At 36.8% G+C, this 19,830-nt stretch overlaps 1 protein-coding gene across 1 annotated transcript in view; it reads right to left on the bottom strand.

Moving 5' to 3' along the window:
• The window catches only part of EYA4 (EYA transcriptional coactivator and phosphatase 4), a 146,775-nt gene that overhangs the window by 118,546 nt on the left and 8,399 nt on the right, over positions 1-19,830 (bottom strand). The window contains exon 2 of the mRNA XM_072331739.1: positions 8,171-8,272. Coding sequence (XP_072187840.1) covers positions 8,171-8,203 — 33 coding nt within the window. The 5' untranslated portion in view covers positions 8,204-8,272. The remainder of the gene's footprint in view (positions 1-8,170; positions 8,273-19,830) is intronic.

Below are 19,830 nucleotides of genomic sequence, written 5' to 3'. Positions count from 1 at the left end.
GGCACCTGTGAAAAATACATCTTTTTCGGGGGGCAGACTCAGACAACACACCTGGAAAATGGGCAAAGCTATTAACTTTACTAAAACACAAGTATTTACTCTAGGTTGCATCCAGGTTTTCCCAGATTGTTTTTTTTATTATTATTTATTTTTTGTAAAACAAACTGCAATTCCAGAAGTAACATTCTTAAACAAACTAGGGCTACAGAGAAGAGATATTCTCAGAGCATTTCTCAGTCCTATTGTTAACACATACACATAGACAGAGTGACGGAGAGAGATGATAAATTAGATTTCTATGGACCTCTTTGACTAAAGCATAATTTCTGATGAAGTCCCAGTGCCCATGCACTACAAAACACCTCAGTGTCACAATTTTCCCATCAGTCATCTGTTTTTGCTTTCTAGAACACTGGGAATGGACTGATCTGAAGACAAATAATTGCATTAATAAATAAAATAACAGAATAATTAACATGTATTTTGCATTGTTTCCTCTATGGGATCTTCTGCAAGAAGATCTGCCTCAACTTGGCAAAACTCTTTTCATTCACTGTAACCATAACATCTCAACTCTTAACTTCTCCTCCCTTAATTTGCTAGAGAAATAGAAAGAGGACAAGACTGTGTCTGTGATTAATGGGATATGCTAATATTTAATAACATACATTTATGAAATTAGATTCTTCACCTGGTGAAGCTTCATTATTTAAAAAAATCAACACTTCTCCTTGTCATGCTTCAGTTTTTAATAAGAGTTGACTTGCAAGTCAACCACTCAGATGCTGAGGTAGAGCTTAGAGAAAAGCTGCTACAGGAGGAAGAAAGAAACCACAACTGCTATACGATGCTGAACAAATATTAGCCATAGCCAAGAAAAAAAAAAAAAAAAAAAAAAAAAAAAGTTGCTAATAAAATATTTCTGAAATTGCTCCTTCTATTTTATACTGTACTTCCAACTTTTTCCCAGAATGTATTTAAGCACATGCCTTGCTTAAAGCACATGAGAATTCTATCCATTTCAAAGGGTTTAAGCATAAACTTAAGTCCCATACATTCTTCAGTGCACTGCTTTTTTTTTTTTTCCAACTAAAAAGACTAAACCAAATACATATTCAGAGTAATCCATACTTTCCATGTAAAGATGTAGGCCTAGTCCTCTATAGATAAGAAATTCAGTAGGATTTAAGCCTTACAAAATAAATATTACACAAAAATGAAGAGGCCAACTCACGGGTATATTGTCAATCAGTTTCTATGGAGAAACAAAACTCACCCCTTTTTATTCAAGTAAATAGTGTTTCTGAACACGGTAACATCACATGGACAGTGTCAAAAAATCAGTGCACAAGCATTCTACTAGGAAACTACATTCTTAGTTTGCATTACCATATAGGACTGAACATTGCCGGAAGTTTTATAACTAATTCTGGAATTAAAATACAATATTAAAATTGGTTAAAAGTACAGTGTGTATAAATTTGGCATTTAAAATGTTTGAACAAGTACCATATCTTACATCCAATATCTGGATGCAAAGCTGGAAATACATCTGTCAGATGTGTATGACTTAATAAGGAGAAGCATATTTACATAGATTGGTAGTGGCTGATATATAAATATGGAATGGCTCCAAACACTACACACACATGCATATATACAAAAATATTCTACAGTGAGGGAGCTCTTCCTGAAGTCAGATTTCACCCAGTTTTCAGGCTCTGAAAGAAAATTTAGTACTAGTTTTTTTTCCTAGTGGTATAATGGTACAATATAGTAGATGGTGTCTCTGTCGTCCTTACATCAGAAGAACTCTGATATCACCACTAATATAGAATTCAACACTCTAGGCACCCTTGAGTTCTATGTGAATCTACCTTGAGAAAAGTTCACGTGGCTGACAGAAGTAGCCATTTTCCCAAGTAGTTTTATCCCTAAAATATCAACCTAGGGCTTCACTTGAGCTATGAACATCAGCCATAGCAAACTATATAGCAGCTGTGTCAGTCTCTGCCAGTAGTCAAAGGATGGTACGTAATAACAGAATATATTTTATTCCTTCCCTTGTTATTATAAACAGCCTTTTCATTAAAACCTCTGATACTGACTAGGATATTTTTTAAAAAACATTGACTATTTAGCTTTTAAAGAAAAGTGCTTTCAAATAATACTTTAAATTCACAAAAATGTACTTTTGTATTACCTGTGTGTCAGCGGTGAACATTTTTTTGTCTTTGATGTCAAACTGTATTTCTCCAGTTACGTGAAACTCACACGAAACATGAGTTTATGAGCTCAGTTTATTCCAAGTGTCAACATAATTTTTGTTTGATTTCTCACGAAATGGGAAAAATGAAACAAATACACAATCACAAACTTAGTCTGGGAAAATATACCTTCAAAGTTTATCACTGGTAGATCATGGTATTGAAATCACAACATGCTGATATAGTGGCACATAAAACAATTGAATTTTAGTGTCACAAGGATTATTATGCCATATGTAAAGGCCTGACAGCAAAGAGATAACAGTAGCATTCCTACACCAAACACGCTGGAATGTGAAAGATTCAGCTCCATCAATTTTCTATACTTGCCTCTTACAATACAGTCAAATCCTACTATTACACCATATCTCAGTTCAAAATGGGTGATAATTTTAAACCATCTATGCTGTGGCAAGACATCTCCCTGTTCTAGCTTTCACACTGCTGGAAAGGGGACAACAAAATACCTAACCAATTCAAAACTGCTTCAAAACATACTCCAATGCTATAATGGGATAAAAAGTACAGTAATAACAGTGGAGTGGCAGAGTCTCCGGCTACAGGAAATGAGAATGAGCCCAGATACAGCAGACGCAAAAAAAAAAAAAAAAAAAAGAGCTACTTATCTCTGAAAGACTGCAGGCACACAGGGACCTCCAGCAAAAGATGCCCTCACCTCCACTGCCAACCCTTAAATGAGGTCTGGGAAGGGGTGGGGTGGATCCTGGCTCCACCCCCTTCTGGTCACTCAGTTGCATTGCAAACACCTGAGCTCAGCTGGGTTAGCCCTGCCTTCCCACTAGGAGCTCAATCACTGGTTCAGGCTGTGACTTAGCATTTCTGCTACACATACCTTGGAATGTCATCTTGATTTTCTTTAACTTCAAGCTACAGCATTTTTTGTCAATGATTGTTTTCAATTAAAAGCAAATTATCATCTATTTTTGCTCACTAAATCCACTTTCTTCAGAAGGCACTCACAGACTGAAATTTAATACAGTTCATGGCTATACTGAAATACAATGAAATGTTTTCAGCAATTTGCTACTGGAAGCTTGACGAGACAACTTCCAGAGGTTCCTTTCAACCAACATTTCTACAATTCTGTAATTCAATAAGATAAATTGCATGTAATATGCCAAGTCCTACAAACATTGATATTACAGAGATAAGACATACAGCATCCTTTGAGGTAAAAAACAGCTGCCTTTTAAAGCATGCCTGACACTTAAAAGAATGTAGAAAAGTTTACAATATAATTCATGTCACTGAAATTAGCATCAGCCAAAGCCCAAGGCTTCAACATTCATTGCACAAGAAGGATGCCCACTCCAGTGGGCTGCAACAGCTGAAAGCTGTGGCTGTGGGGATTCGGCAACAAAGAACCAACTACACCTGAAAACTGATCTGCACAGGGATCACATCTGACACCTTCACACATTAAAGCAAACAAGCAAAAATAAAACAACAACAAACCACAGAATCAGCACTGTCTGAAATGGCTCCAACTGCACACAGAATACAAAAGCAAGTGACAGCTATGATGGTCTCTATAATCTGATGAAAACCAAATAACTTACCCAGTGTGCAATGCTGCTGGTCACCCAGATTTCAGGAGAAAGGAGAAAGGATTCATTGAGTTTCAGCTTCACATCTGCTAGTGTCCTGCACTACACAACTGCAATCTATTGTTTAATTCTAGGTTAAAACAAAGTAATATAAATATGCACGCTGTTATATAAAAGGGCCAGGAGATGAAATTACATCAGTTTCTAATAAGGCCCTTTGAAACCCTAAACTAGCCAGTTAGCAGCCAAATTATTTTTCTTCTACTAATGCAGACTGAACAGCAAATAATGACTACAAGAAAAATAAACAGCTTAAAACTTCTGTAGTTCCAAAAATCCTGTTTGATGCAAAAAGACACAAGAAGGGATTATCTAGGTGCTAAACTTTATTTACCACTTTATCAATCATTTCTTTACTTAAAATAATAACAATAATAATAATCTTTTCTTTCCTGGGTTCTCTGCAAATAAGACCTGTAATTTTCCTCCTCTCCTATTTCAAAACAAAATAGAAGAGTTTTTAACACTCACAATTTGAAAAAGCATCTCTAGCTAGCATTTAGTAAAAATCAGCATATTTATTTGGAAGATGTAGAAGATCTGAAATGTTTTGTTATATCTTCTGTGTTTTTTTAGTATGCTCCATACAAAATCTATAGTAATTACAGTTATTAAAACACTTCCCTTAGACATTTCTGACTCCATAAAATCAATTCATGTGGCATTAAGTATTCCTTTATTTGATAAGTTGCAGCCTGCACATGATGACCAACATCACATCATAATAAAAATGAACCATTTGATTATTTTCTTCTAACTGGAAAATACGTCTTAATATTTTCTTCATTATCTTTCACAGTACTCATAAACTGAACCTTTCTATCAACCAACTGCAAATTTCCCTCCTACGCATGGTTGTATGATCATACTATGCATCTGAATTTGGAAATAAAAAGAAAATTGTGAGCAACTCATGTTAAAACATCCTCAAAGGTGCAGCACCACTGAAGGATGAGCCCCACTCCAGCTCATTCTCTGTTAGTTGCAGGAGCCCAGCTAGAACTGATCTGCACCTGATGATCACCCCCCTCTTCAGTGTGAGGTCATGGTATGTATTGGGTTCCTGCTGTTCAAAATATGGCTATTCGTCTATGAGGCTCTAAGTAAAGACAGGAAAAATGAAGTACAATAATCCTTGTTCTGATCCTTGCTCTTTTTTTTTATTATTATTATTTTATTTTTTTTTAATCACTGAACAATACTCACACTAAGACCAGATTTACTCCTGCTACAAAGGACTGGGAGTAAGAAGGCAAAGGAAAGCAAACACAAGGAATTTATCAGAAGTGAAGCCCTACACACTGAAGGAGGCTGACACTGATCAGTCAGTACATAAAGATTGAGATACAGCAGGGGAAAGAAGTTTCCTACAAATAAAAATAGGAAGAATACAATAAATTATGTATACATTATATCTAATCAAACACATGGCTCAGAAAACACAGCAGCTGTTCATTTCCATCAGATGCAACTCCAGTCAAGGCTTAGAGAAGAGGGGTGCACTTAAACTGCTGAAAGAAGCAGTATGTGGTCATGCTGTTACTGCCCCTAGACAAAAGTCAAGGAATTTGTTTCTCAAATGCTAACGAGGATGCTGTGGAATTGCTCCTAACTACAGTCATATGTGTTTCACTGATACAGTTTTAGTACAGGAATCAGAACCAATTGTTTGTATTTGTTTATTGTAAAAGAATAGAAGATAGAGAAAGCAACAACAGCAATCTCGGGACAATCTCAGGATTATGGAAAAGACCAAAGAATAAAAGCTGCATTACAGCATATTATAATTTTGAGGGACTATCTACTTGCAGAAATTAGCAAATTTTCTTTAAATTAGAACTTGAACATTTGCAATATTATTTAGCTATCTGAAGTAAACGTATCTGCACTCCTTTCCCAGTGACGAAAAGCTCTTAACAGACTGAGGAGGGAAATTAATTCAACAAAGGAATCTCTCTATTCAGAAAACTTGCCTGTCCATCAAACATTATCCAACAGCAAGCACCTTCTAAACTATCTCAGTTGCAGAGACAGGCAGTCTTTCAAGTAACCACAGACTAGAATATTCAGGGCAAGATGCCAGCACAAGTTTGAACACAGGTCTTGCATTCATGCTTATTCACACAATCTAATGTGCTTGCAGCAGGGGCTGGATCCTTAGGCGCCTACAATTTCCATGATCTAAATCTTATGTACTCAGCTCCCAGAGAGAAATTCTGAAGCCGAAATTAAATACCTATGTGCCCTGAACACATCAAGAACCAGAAATACTTCATGATGACCAAGAACTGCCTAGATCTAACTAGCACAAAACATACTAACCACTACAAAATATCAGGTTAATACAAGATGAAGGGGTGTAACATGTACATCCGATACCTTCCTGGAGACTAAGGTACTAAAGCCTCAGTCAGAGAACACCTCCTTTTACCTGGAATCTCCAGCTCAATTCCTCATCTGTGGTTTTTAAAAGAACTAAGCCAGGAACAGTATTTTTATTTTTCAAAATTTGACTGTGAGGAGAATTCAACTCTAACATTGTAGCAAAGAGACCTATGAAGTGGGGAAATTAAGGCTCAGTATCTGCTCTAGGCAGACAGGCTTCACATGGCAATTGCTTTTCTCAAGATAGCAACATCTGGGATAGGCTCAGTGTGGTCACACACCTAGCAGGAAAAGGATGTTGAAAGGGGAACTCCTCCCACCTACCGTGCTGAAGTTCCGCTGCTTTTCAGTAAAGATGGAAAAGAATAATCTACTGCCTTGAATGGGGACATTCTGTGACACCATCAGTGTTGTATATTTATAATGCGACATGGAGTATACAACACCTGCATTTTTAATCTGCAAAACTGTTCTCACATTAGCTTAAAGCTATATAGTAACTATGGAAAACTAGAGATTAGATTATAATAAGATAATAAAATAGATATTAAACTATGCATTTATCAGGCATCCAGTGATTCAAAAATATTTCAACTATGAAGAAAACACATTTTTGCACTAAGCTAAACTGGCTCATCTACTTCCTATTAATAACTGTACTATATATATTGCTGAGAGTAATTGTTTTGCAGACCATGAGAGAACTTCTGCTTAATCTTTTATGACCTTTATAAAACTTTATTAAATTATGAAGCCACGTAGCTTTTACATGCTCTAAAGTTTTGGTTGGGAACTGTTTAAATACATAAATACATGCAGCTGTCCTGAGTAGTGCCACCTCAGTGACTTGAGACACTGTTAAGACTTTCCAGTTCTGTCCCATTTAAAATCAGCAATAAAACTCCAGTCCAAGATAAAGTCTCAGATAGGAGCTACCCAGTCAGGAGCAAAGTACTCCTTATTAAAGAAAATTACTAACATTTTAAAAACACATGAGCTCTTCTCAGTTTCTTGCACTTCTGTTACATATAAAAGTCTCTGCTATAAAATGATATTAAAACTAGTTTATTACATGGATAACCTATTTCAGCATGTAAAAACAGAAATATGAAATCCCTTTATTGATTTTTAGTTCACTGAGCCCAAACTGAGACTCGTGGGGAACATAGAGCTCACAAATCTGCCAGCATTGTGACCACTACAAATTAAGATGTTAAAAACAAAGCCAGTACTTAGGATGACAGGCCTAGCCAAGTTTAAATTCAATCAGAACACGCTGCCTCCTCAGAACTGCAGCTAAGGAAGTCTGGAGACCACATCTTTAAAAGAGAGGAGAAATTAGAAAAGAAATAGAAGTAATGTCTGCCCAAATTTTTCCCAGCTATTTCATCTACAACAACGGGTACCTCCCTGTGACCCAGTACAGGAAGACACTGTCAATACTCGCACTCCTCCTGAAACACAAGAGAGTTGGGTATGTCATCCGTAACAACCTATCACCTGACAGTTCTTGTTCATGTTTCTGATAACAATTGCTTTAGAATTTCTGGCAGGCCACAGTGGGTATACATTTTGATACAGTTGTTTAAAAAATATCACTATGCAAGTCTAACACTTTATTCTTCAGGTGTATCTCAATTATATCCATCACCTTTCCAGAAATTCTAGTTCTTCAGAGTTCTATATTACTATGTTCTTTTATCTTTCAGTGGTAAAAGGTAAGATTAAAACCATATATTTCATGTATGAGCTCAGAAAAAGTATAGAGGCCCAGAAGTTTTTTCCTAGACCTCACTGTAATTCTCAAATCTGTAGTAAAACCCCTTCATACACAATTTGAACAAAGTTCATTCTTTTTTTCCAATTAACTTTAGCAGCTTTTGTACTTACTGACTGTTCACTTAGGTCCTGAGAGTCTTCCATGGAGGTTGTTCACCTTTCTTTTTCACCACAAGCAGGAATTATCTTCCGTTCAATTTATAGCTCAGTGATCTAAATTAAAAAAGGAAATAAAACGTTAACATGTTAGTCTGTAGCCCTCACTCCTAAATAAATCTGCAATAAACAAACATTCTAATTGAGACTATGATACTGCTTAAATCTGCAGCAGAGTTCCTATTGACTTCCATGAAGTCTAATTTCATATAAAAATTTCAGCACGTCCAGTACTGTCTGGGGAAGCCACCTAAAAAAAGAAACAATGCTTAAGTAATAACTTTTTATCTCCTTCAAGAATAAAAAATAGCTATGAAAACAAATCAATAACAAAGCTGTTTAATTCAGCCAGCTGTTTAAGTAAACCAAAAAACAAACAACAACAACAAAAAAGATAACCCTTGGGAAAACATATTAGGCAGACAATTATGGAACACAGAACAAAACTGATTAATACACTTTTAATGATTAGTCATTAAGTGTCTGGAAGAAAAAGGTTATTATGCAATCAGCATGAAGTCCCTATTCTCAGGTCCATTAAATTCCTTTAGGATTAAATAAAACACACTAAGTGGTTTATAACAAGCAGCTCCCTGCAACGTGCTAAACGATAGACAATATTCTAATTATCCACAATGCCTATACATTCTTTCATATAGTGAATCATTGTAATAAAATATTGAAATATTAAACATGAAAACTCTGAGAGTTCTGTGCAGTAATGATTACAGTAACCTTAATTAAAAAGCCACAGAATCACAGAACTGTAGGTGTTGGAAGAGACCATCAAGACTAACCCCTTCCTAAAGCAGGTTCCCCACAGTAGGTCACACAGGTATATATTCAGGTATGTTTTGAATATCTCCAGAGGAGACTCCAAAGCCCCTCTGATCAGCCTGTTCCAGTGCTCTGTCACCCTTGCAGAAGTTTTTCCTCACACTTGTGTGGAACTTGCTATGTTCCAGTTTGTGCCCATTGCCCTTTGTTCTGCCACAGGTCACCACTGAAAAGGGTCTGGCCTCATCTACTTGACTCCTGCCTATTAGAAGTATTGATAAGATCCCCACTCAGTCTTCTCCAGTCTAAACAGTCCCAAGTCTCTCACCCTTTCTTCATAAGAGAGATCCTCCAGAGCATCCTAATCATATTTGGGGACCTTCACTAGACTGTCTCCAGTGGTTCCCTCTCTTTCTTGAACTGGGGAACCCAGAGCTGGACACAGTACTCCAGTTGTGGCCTCATCAGGGCAGGTCCCTCGACTTGCTGGTCACACTGTTTATACTGTGCCCCAGAATACTATTGGCCTTCTTGTCAACAAGGGCACACTGCTGACTCGTGGTCAAACTGCTGCCCACCAGGGCACCCAGGTCCTTCTTCACAGAGCTCCTTTCCAGCTGGTCATCTCCAACCTGTATTGATACGTGCAGTTTTTCCTCTCCAATTGAAGGACTTTGAACATGCCTTTGTTGAACCTCAACAGGTTCCTGCCCAACTCTGCAGTCCATCTTAGTGTTACTGAATGGTAGCACAGCCTTCTGGTGTGTCAGCCACAGTTCCCAGCTTTGTATCAATAGCAAATAATCTGAGACTGCATTATGTCCCTTCGTCCAGGTCACTGATCTGAGTACATCAGGTTTGCCTAGATGATTTCCAACCAGATCCTCCTTGGCCAAAAGAGAGTCTTCCTTTCCCCAGACCAACTCCCTTATCTCCAGGTTCTGAGATTTCTGAGGGGCATTCTTAGTAGTAAAGATGAAAGCAAAGAAGGCTTTCAGTAACTCTGACTTCTCAGTTCTGTTCTCCATTACCTTATTCAGCAGCAGGTCCACATTTTTCCTAGTCTTCCTTTGGTTACTGATATACTTAAAGAAGTCTGACTTGTTGTTCTTGACTTCCCTTACCAGATTAAATTTCACATGGGCCTTAGCCTTCCTTGTTGCATCCCTGTATGCCCAGACAATGTTCCTATGTTCCTCTCAAGTAGCTAGACCCCTATTTCATATTCCATAAACTTTCTTCTTCCATTAAGTTTTTCCATGAGCTCCTTGCTCATCTGTGTAGGTCTTCTGTCACCTTGCCTGATTTCTTACTGTTAGGGATGCATTGATCTTGAGTTTGGAAGAAATGATTCTTGAATGACAGCCTAATCTCTTGGGTTCCTTTATCCTCCAATGCACTAACACATAGGATACCTCTAAGTAGGTTCTGAAGAGGTCAAAGTCACACAATTATATTTCAGCCTCCATTCTCAGAAAAAACAAAACAAAACAAAACAAAAAAATCACTTCAGAGCAACATGTAATTTGCACAATTTAAAACAAAGCAAGTGCCACAGATATCGTATATATCAGTAATCATAAAATTATAAATCAAACCTACTATGAGATTCAAAAGAGAACAAAATATATTAATGTATGCAAATGCATAAATTAAGTAGCCCAAACAATCTAGCATTACTTGAATTTGCTTATCAACAAGGTACCACAAAATACTACTGTCTGGGAGTATTCCCTATAACATAAACATGGAATCATAAAATTTTGACCAGTAGGCACTTGAAACTTACACCATCTACAACCTGGATTAATACAATTATTACTTATCTGAGCTGTTTAGAGCTGTTGGCATGCATTGGAGCTGCAGACCATTTCACTCATATCCCCATGCACCTCCCTGTATTCACCTAGGAACAACTTCTCCTGGTTTAAAGTGCCACTTACTTCTATTTCTCCATCTACCCTTCAAAACATTAACTCCCCAAATTTTATTGTGCTTTGCACTGGGTATTTCCTAGAACATACACAATCTACTTTTTTTTTTTTTTTTTTTTTTTTTTTTTTCTTTCTTTCTTTTTCTTTCCAGTGTCCCCATGACCCCGCTGCTGGATTGCACTTTCTTCTTTTCCTTCCCTCTAAGTTTCAGAAAAAGCTTAACTAGAATATCATTAATTTTGCTGTTTACTTGCATAAGGAAAAGGTCAACTGCAAGCAATCCTGTGGTACACATTCAACCTTAAGAGAAAGCTGTAAAAGATTTTGTCTTTCAAGATGGAGGAAATCTCTCAATTTGAAAGGGATTCTAGACATGGATGCCTTTTCTCAGTATACCTTCAGCACAACAGCAACCACCTTCCCCAGTTTCTGATCCACACGGAACCAATAGTTTTGCATGTGTAAAAATTTTCTGCAATCTTTGTCTAGCTGAAACAGAAGTGGAACTAAAAGCTTTCTTTAAAACACTCGATTATAGGCAAATTTAAGACAGGAGGCTACTGAGAACAATGGATATTTTGAAAGAAAGCAGTTCTACATGGGATTTCCTGTAGCAGGCCATTACTCATCCACCCCTGCCAAAAAAGGCAATTCCAAACACAAAGGTGAATTTTCACAAATGATCCTGAAATATTTGGCATAGAACTTAAAGTCTGTTTTAATTTAATTAGGAGTTTGAAATGTGTGCATTAGTAAGATTGCCTAAGAAAAACTGGTGAAGCACTCAACAGTAAAATAAAACATTCAGAACAAAATCAGCTTTTTTGAAGTCTACTGACTGCAGTCACTATTGGACTCACATTCAAACAGTAAATGCTCCAAATCTGGTCACAGAAAGTGATAAGTGTCTCACTTTCTGTATTAAAGTCAACTACAGAACCCTGCCATAACTAACAGAAATGCTGATGTCTTTCCATGTTAGTCATGATCTTAACAAAATTACACTGAAATCAATGGATGCATGACACCCTTCTCCTTAAAATATCAAGATTATCATCAACAGCTTAGATAAGTTTAGGTCCAAAAGGAGTTCTACTATTAAGAACTACCTATGTCTCACCCACAGTGCATATACTGAGTCCCAATATTGTAAGACAAACTTATTTTAATATTTTTTGTAAATATACTATGTACTAAACATAACTTTCCACAAGTACATAACATTATAATAGATTTTAGGGTGCTGTTGTTCATTCTCACACTGCCTCAAAATTCAAATACTGTATCACATGAAATCAAGATTATTTGTTTTAAATAAAATTCAGATTTATAGTTCCATCAGCGTTCTACCTAATGGACCAGGATATCAACAGCTAAATCCTACTAAATTTTGAGCCTAGCTAAGGCTGCTGATTATAACCAACTGCTAACACAATGATTTTTATAATGGCAGTTATTCCAATTGCTCTTAGACCAAATCCTTTAGGATTTAGTTTAATAAATTTCTAAAAGAGGAGAAAAACCATTAGAGAAGTCAGTGATTTAAATAAGACCAACATTACTCCCTAATAAAGATATAAAATTAAAGGATAATAGTAACCTCGTGCTGTTTTATGAGCCAATAATCCAGTTACCAATCCAACCTTGTAGTTTATCCCATCAAGAGAACCAGATTAAAAACAGAGGGAGGGAGGGCATTCTTATCCCTTTTATACTGCAAGTGTTTCTAACTGTTTTTAACTATTTTTAAACTGTTGTTAAAAGTCTTAAATTCACAGACAAGCCAGAATGAAGAAAATGTCTGTTTCTGCTCTTGATCCAGTCCTTGCAGATGTGGCTTTAAAACTGATGAAGTGTTTTATGCTCTCAGATAAAAATTTTACCTTTCTAAGAAATGTCTTAATTAGGAGGATTCCTGACTTTCCTCATCAACAAATGCATTTAAATATAATTTTTTATTTATTTATTTTTATCTGGGGGAATAAAACACTTCATCAAATTTAAACTGCAACTTCCAGGACTTGATCATGAGGAGAAACATGTGTTTCTTCCTGGAGATACACCCACAAGTTAAAAAATAATAAAAAAAATAAAAATAAAATCAAGAACTCCTTGAGGATTTCCTTCATACAGATTTATAAATAACTGAAAATGCAAGACAGCAAGGACACATTCTCTTCCCTTTTTGAATAATTTTTTCATGCTTTTATTCTACAAGAAAATGAAATTGTAGCAAATAAGCAATTGATTGAGGTAATTTCGTTTCATGCAAGATGTGGAAAAACAAAATCAAGACTTGCAACTTTCCCAAGCTCAAAACAGAATGCAAATCTTCAGAACTCACTAGCAAAACAAACAAACAAACAACAACAAAACCAATACAGCTTTAAAGGACATGGCATTTCCCAAGAGTATGAACTTGCTTCAGGCCCTCCCCTTAGCCAAATGAAGAAATGGCTTTCCAACAAAAGTCCTTTGTCTGGAAGAGGAGCTTTACCATCAAGATGTTTCTTCCCTTTCACCTTAATCCACAAAACTAGAGAAGCTTTTGCTTCATTTGAAATTGCTCTTGCTAAATGAAATAACTGAAGAAAATGGTCTTTAGTTTCTACCATAACAATATTTTTTCAAATAATAATCCCACATTGGGAATACAGGTAGATTATTTTCATTTTTCTTCAACTGTAGAAAAGTTTCAATTTCAGGGATGTTCTGGTTGTATTGTACAGGACCTGCACTATCCTAGTCAAGTTTACTATATAATTCTTACATTATAAGCTGTGCCAATGATAGACAATAAGCAGAAAAGACACCACTGTAGTTAACACAATTACTTCCTAACCACAAAGAGTAACTATTTCTGTGACATCCATGCACTGATGAAGAACACAAAATGTTAACAGACAAGTGGTCACAAACAGAATATTTTCTCATTTTCTTGTACTCAATTTCATAAACCTGTGATAGCCAAAGTACCCAGTGTTTATTACCATAACTGAAGATATGCAGCACATGCACAGTAAAGTGTCACTGAATAAACAAACACAACCTCACAGGATTGAGCTCCTCCAGCATTAGGCAAGACTCTGTTTGGGCTCCACATCCTTCCTACAGAGCATCTGAGGAGGTTCAATTCTAAATATAAGGTGCTACAAAAGGTTATGCAAGGAAGGCAAGAAAGAAATTAATCACTCCAAAATTAGTGCAAGAGATTGAAGTACATGTGTACTGTGATCTGAATTAGATAACTTCATAATTGTTTATTCCTATGAATAAGCTTATTTAGTGGAATGAACAGGTAAGAGGATGCAAACAATAACAAGCACTGTCTAATACTCAAGCAATTTCTACTTGAAAAGCATTCTTACACCTAGCTGTCTGCATGCATATCACCTGTAGTATGCTATGCAAAAGATAAAATAAAACCAAAATATGCTAAAAAGAAAGGAAATCAAAACTTCATTACATTATTAAATTAGCATAAAACTATAGTCAAAAAACATTTTGTACAGTAAAAACATTCTGCTCTCTCAGCCTCTATTAGTATCACATTCGGAAATGAGAAATAACAATGATGTGTCTTGTAAAATAGCTTTCTTCAAAACTCATTGCAAGCAGACAAGCAAATAAGGAAAAGAAAAAAAAAAAAAAAACAAAAAAAAACCATCCAATTTAACATATTTAAAGTAAATGAAATTATAACATTTAGGCTTTCTAGACACTGGAGATCATTGTCTGTTCTTGTTTTGGTAGAAAAAAAATATCCTTCTTATGTTGTAGGGGAAAATGAAATTTCAGCTCTTAACATAATTTCTGGAAAGATTTTATTTGATATATTTCCCATGGTTAACTGTGGGTTTGTCTGCTTTGTTGTTTTTTGTTTGCTTGTTTGTTTCATAAGTTTTTTAGGCTGCTGTCTTTTCTCTTATGCAAATGCTATATCATCTTGAAAGGAATGTCAACCCTAATTAAAACTACCCTTCAGTGGAAAAAAAAAAAAAAAAAAAAAAAAAAAAAGAACAGTAAGCAAAATTATCATTTATATCTAACTTCAAGGGAAAGCAAATGACTAAGTGATTTTAGATATAATTGTAATAAACAACTAAAAAGGCGAGCAAAACAATCCTGGCAGTAAGATCTATACATCTACTGCTTTCCTGAAGAAAACCAGCAGGTGAAGAGAAATACATGTAGTAGTCAGAATATTTATATACACACACATACATCTTAGCTCTCACATGTTAATTGCTGCTTTCCTTTTAATCAGAGGGGTATCTGCAGGAGGTAGAAGCAGCCTGAAGATCTTGCAAGCTTATCTAGGGTTAGCTGAGGTAACTGGTCTCCACCTCCTGAAACTGAGGTGGGTGAAATGAGCCTCCTGGAAAGCTGGCAGTGTGTTACAGATACAAGCCTTTCTTCACAATCTGGGTAATTAAGAGATGTAAGAAAAGTCCAACTTTCTATCCCTCTTCTTCTAACACTATTTTTTTCTAAGGCTTTCATCTCAGTAGGATAAGATAAGGCTTTCTTTGAATTCAGGCAGTTTCAGACAATTATTAATTTGCTGAGGATGAGTATTTTACCCTTGGAGAAGTTTCAGAACTTTCCAGAACCTCCTGTAGTATGCTCAAGACACACATCTCCATCTATGAGTGATCTCCAGAGCCCTGAGCTCCCTCCCATCTCACAGAGGCCCTGGCCAACAGAAACTGGCTGGTTCTACACACCATGCCCAGGCCATAGCTTATTTTAGTTCTGGGTATGCCCAGTGGCCCCTGGTGGAGGCAAACCTACTTGTCTGGGCTTCTGGGCCTGCAGCAATTTGTGTTTGCAGGTGGACTGTTTAAATAGGGAAGATGTGTCATTATTCTTCATTTCGAGTTCTCGAAATTACTCCAGGAATTCACACAACAACTCATGCAACTCCATTTGGCTCTGAGTAGGGCTGCACAAAGGGGACATGGGAGGGCTCTATGTGACCTACCAAGGAGCACGCAATGAGCCCGGCCATTTTCCCTATGATGAGGCTAACTCACCTCAGACTCAAATGCAAGGACGCCAGCATATCAACTAGATGAAGAGAGCCAAGCAGGAACAGCTCAGGACCTGCTCACTGCCCTCATTCTTCCATGCTACCTGGCATGAATATTCAGAAGACCATGCATGTATCCAAACTTGGTGTACTATATATGTTCTAATGTATACAGAAACCCTACATCCAAAGTGGATAAATTTCAGGGTTCAATGTCAGATCTTAGTAGTACAAAAACAAAGCTAGGAAGTAAAAATAAAATCCTGATTTCTAAAATGAAGAGGCTGATATCCCCAAGGCTTACGTTCAGAGGAGATCAAGGATCTGCTTGCTACCCAGAAAAATAAAAGGTGTTTTGCCCTGGTAACACAACTCAGACATTTCCATATCTTGACGCAGCAGAATTGTCCACACTGAGTTTTCACAGTTATTAAGAGCTGGTTAGGATGCTTTGACACCAATCAGGTGTTTACGGCTCTATCCTCAATTACTTTCTGTTTACCTCCTCCCTCTCTTTAAAAATTACACAGCTCTAACTGGAACATAATATGCTATTTCCATCTCACTTTCTGAGCATGTGGATTCATGCCAGATATCAAATGCAGTAATTGAAACAGACATGATTCATGTCATCAAGCTGTGATACACTGAAAACCTCTCAAAATTTGAGTCAAATGATTGCCTTTCATGCCAGTGAGTGTGTATTTATTACACATAGTCCTGTGAATTTTGCATAGTCTTTGGTGAACTCTTGTATTTGGTTCACAACGTCCATTCAGTGCTGTTTTCTTCCTCAGACTGAGTTTCCTGAAGGATAGTATTGCTTGTGCTGTTATTGTGGACATTTTATTCAAGAAAAATGAAGCTGATTTTCCCACTTTTATTTCTAACGAGAAAGCAAATCACAGTACTAAAAAACAATTTTGAACCATTAAAAGCAGGCCTCAAGGTGAAAAACATAGCAATACAGACAAAGAAGTATCTCCATCAGTTATGTTAATAAAGGTCTGTGATGACAGATTGGTCCTCTGTCCCATCATTATCATACAACAAAACAAGTGGGAAAACAAAAACAAAAAAATAAACACCAACACTGTCCTTCTACTCTGCCCCTTTGAAACCAACCTGGAGTACTGCACCCAGTTCTGGAGCCCCAGATACAACAAGGGCATCAACTTGGTGGAGCAGGTCCAGAGAACAGCCACAGAGATGATCAGTGGGCTGAAGGACCAACCCTGTGAGGATAGGCTGAGAGAGTTGGGGCTTTTCAGCCTGGAGAAGAGAACACTCTGGGGGGACCTTCTAGTGGTCTTCCAGTACCTGAAGATGGCCTAATGGAAATCTGGAGAGGGACTTTTTATAAGGCCATGCAATGACAGGACAAGGGGAAATGGTTTTAAAGTGGAAGAGAGTAGAATTAGACTAGGCATTAGGAAGAAAATTTTTACTGCAAGGGCGGCGAGACACTGGAACAGGTTGCCCAGCAAGGCTGTGGATGACCTTTCCCTGAAAGCATTCAAGGCCAGGCTGGATAGGATTTTGAGCAACCTGGTCTAGAGGAAGGTGTCCCTGCCCATAGCAGAGAAGGAACTAGATGTTTTTAAAGGTCCAGTCCAATCCAAACCATTCTATTATTCTATGATTCACCAATTTTACAGGTATCCAAATATGGCGTAGAATAAACTCCTTTGCTCTTCTTCTCCCATCCCACACCTGTGCAACAAATATCAAGGTCTAGCGTTCAAAACTTCAGAGTGCAGAATTATAAACTCAGCCATTCCTCTCTTACCCTAACACTGCATGGTATACTATGAAATCGGCAAGATTGAAAACAGACCTATGAACCCTCCTGATGCTTAGGGGCTTCCCAGCTGAGGAAGACCTCTTCACTCACAGTTAGATAAAGCACACAGCTACCCAGACCTCTTCTAACTCATTCCAGATTAATTGATCAGAGGTTGAAATAAATAAAACAAATGTGAAGACTGTTTCTGGACTCAATTTGTAAACAAATCTGATCGAGAACCTCATTGTGTTCCCATTAAAATAAAGGCAAATGGATTTGCAAAAAACACTGCACATAGTGTTTTCAAACTTGTCATTAATCAAAGCCACATGAACTAAACCAAAAAGAAAAACAATTCTGAGGGGGGGAACCTAATGCAAAGATACCATTCTTAAAAATTTAATTAAAAGTGTATTTATTTTTCCCCTTACCAGCTCTTCATTTCCATTTCACTATTTTGAACAACCAGGAATTTTATTAAGGAAGGATTTAACCGTTTAACACAAGACATAGTTTGGTTAATTTCTGAGATTTTGCCTCTTGTTTTTGAATAAAGTTGCTGAAAACAAACCAAATAAAACATTTTAGTTCTTTATAAACAAGCCACTGAAAACGGAAAGAAGAAAGAACTATTTTTGATCAGTCAGAATATTTAAAGAGACACTATCAACTTGAAAATACTAATTGTGAAGGATTTCCTCTCCCTAAATTTATCTCAGACATAATAAATAAATAAATAAATAAATAAATAATAAAAAAATCTCCTTATGACATGAAAGCAGCATAAGGTAACAAGATTATTTCTAAAACAGAAACCAAATTTATCATTTCAGAATTTGGGACAACCTAAAGAGAAGCACATCCTCCAAAATTAACCCACTGAATCCAATTACATATTAAAATGAAAGCTGTGACAGCATACTACAAGTATCCTCATGATCACCTTGTTTTGAAAGTGGCTTCAATTCCATATTAAGCAGTTACATGCTTCAATGAGTACATGATGCTAGTTATTGAAGAAGACCAAACAACAGCTAAGCTTCCCCAAAACACCTGGCTGAAGAAAGGAGTGAGCAGCCTGCCCATCCACCTGACTACTCCCAAACGTATCTCGGGTTGTTTTCTGCCCAAGGTCAGGATAATTACTGCTTATCCAAAATCAACAATAACACTAAGCCCATCAAGTTAAACTGAAACATTCAAATGAATAAATAAAAGACAAACTCTTGTATTCTGCCTTTGTACCCCATAAAGAAAAGCACTAATATTAAAGGTGCTGCATAGTCTACACTTTTTATGCTACTAACTCTTCTAAGAACTATCTGGTCTCATTTTGATTCAAGGATTATCAGCAGTCCTCATACAGAATATAAATGCTATCAAGTACTTTGAACAGCTTGACATCCTACAGGGAAGTTTCTTTCACTGAGAGCCAGCACTAGGTATACAACACAAAGTAATAGTGATAAATAGGTATTCTCATATTTTAGTCATACCAAGCACTTTGACAATGGTTTCTTTGCCTTTTCCCTACCTGGATATTTATTAGGTGTGATCAAACTGTGGTTGTTGTCTAGAAGACACTCTTTTCAATAGTTTAATTACTCCTATGGTGTTTTGTCTAGAACTTCCTCAGCCATTCTAGCTCCCATTCTAAAGACAGAAATGTACACGTCTCCAGAAGTAACTGCACCCCTACTACTTATGCAGGTGACACCATTCCTCTTCCTCTGAGTAATCCTTTGTTTAAAAAATTACTGTTCCTTTTCTGGCTAGGTTGCTACCCTGATCATTCGCTGTGGCTGTGGTTGTCTTTTTGAATAGACCACTGGCTTGTACTGAAGCACAAACTGTCTACCTGTTCTCTGTTTACCAAAGGAGCCAGATGACTCAGTATCAGCAATCTGTTCTCTTTGTTTCTTACTCTTCTCCCAGTCTTTGTAGTAGCAGTACTGCAGCTATTGCAGTCTAATGACAAAGTCTTTAAGTTCTCTCTTTACTTAGGTCAGCAAACGATCCAATAAAAGTAGCTGTCTACTTCTCATAGATCTCATTGGTCTTTGCATCACTTCTAAATCACTACGGA

Source organism: Excalfactoria chinensis, chromosome 3, assembly GCF_039878825.1.
Source record: "Excalfactoria chinensis isolate bCotChi1 chromosome 3, bCotChi1.hap2, whole genome shotgun sequence".
Classification (NCBI taxonomy): domain Eukaryota; kingdom Metazoa; phylum Chordata; class Aves; order Galliformes; family Phasianidae; genus Excalfactoria; species Excalfactoria chinensis.
This window is presented reverse-complemented; position numbering and strand designations above follow the sequence as displayed.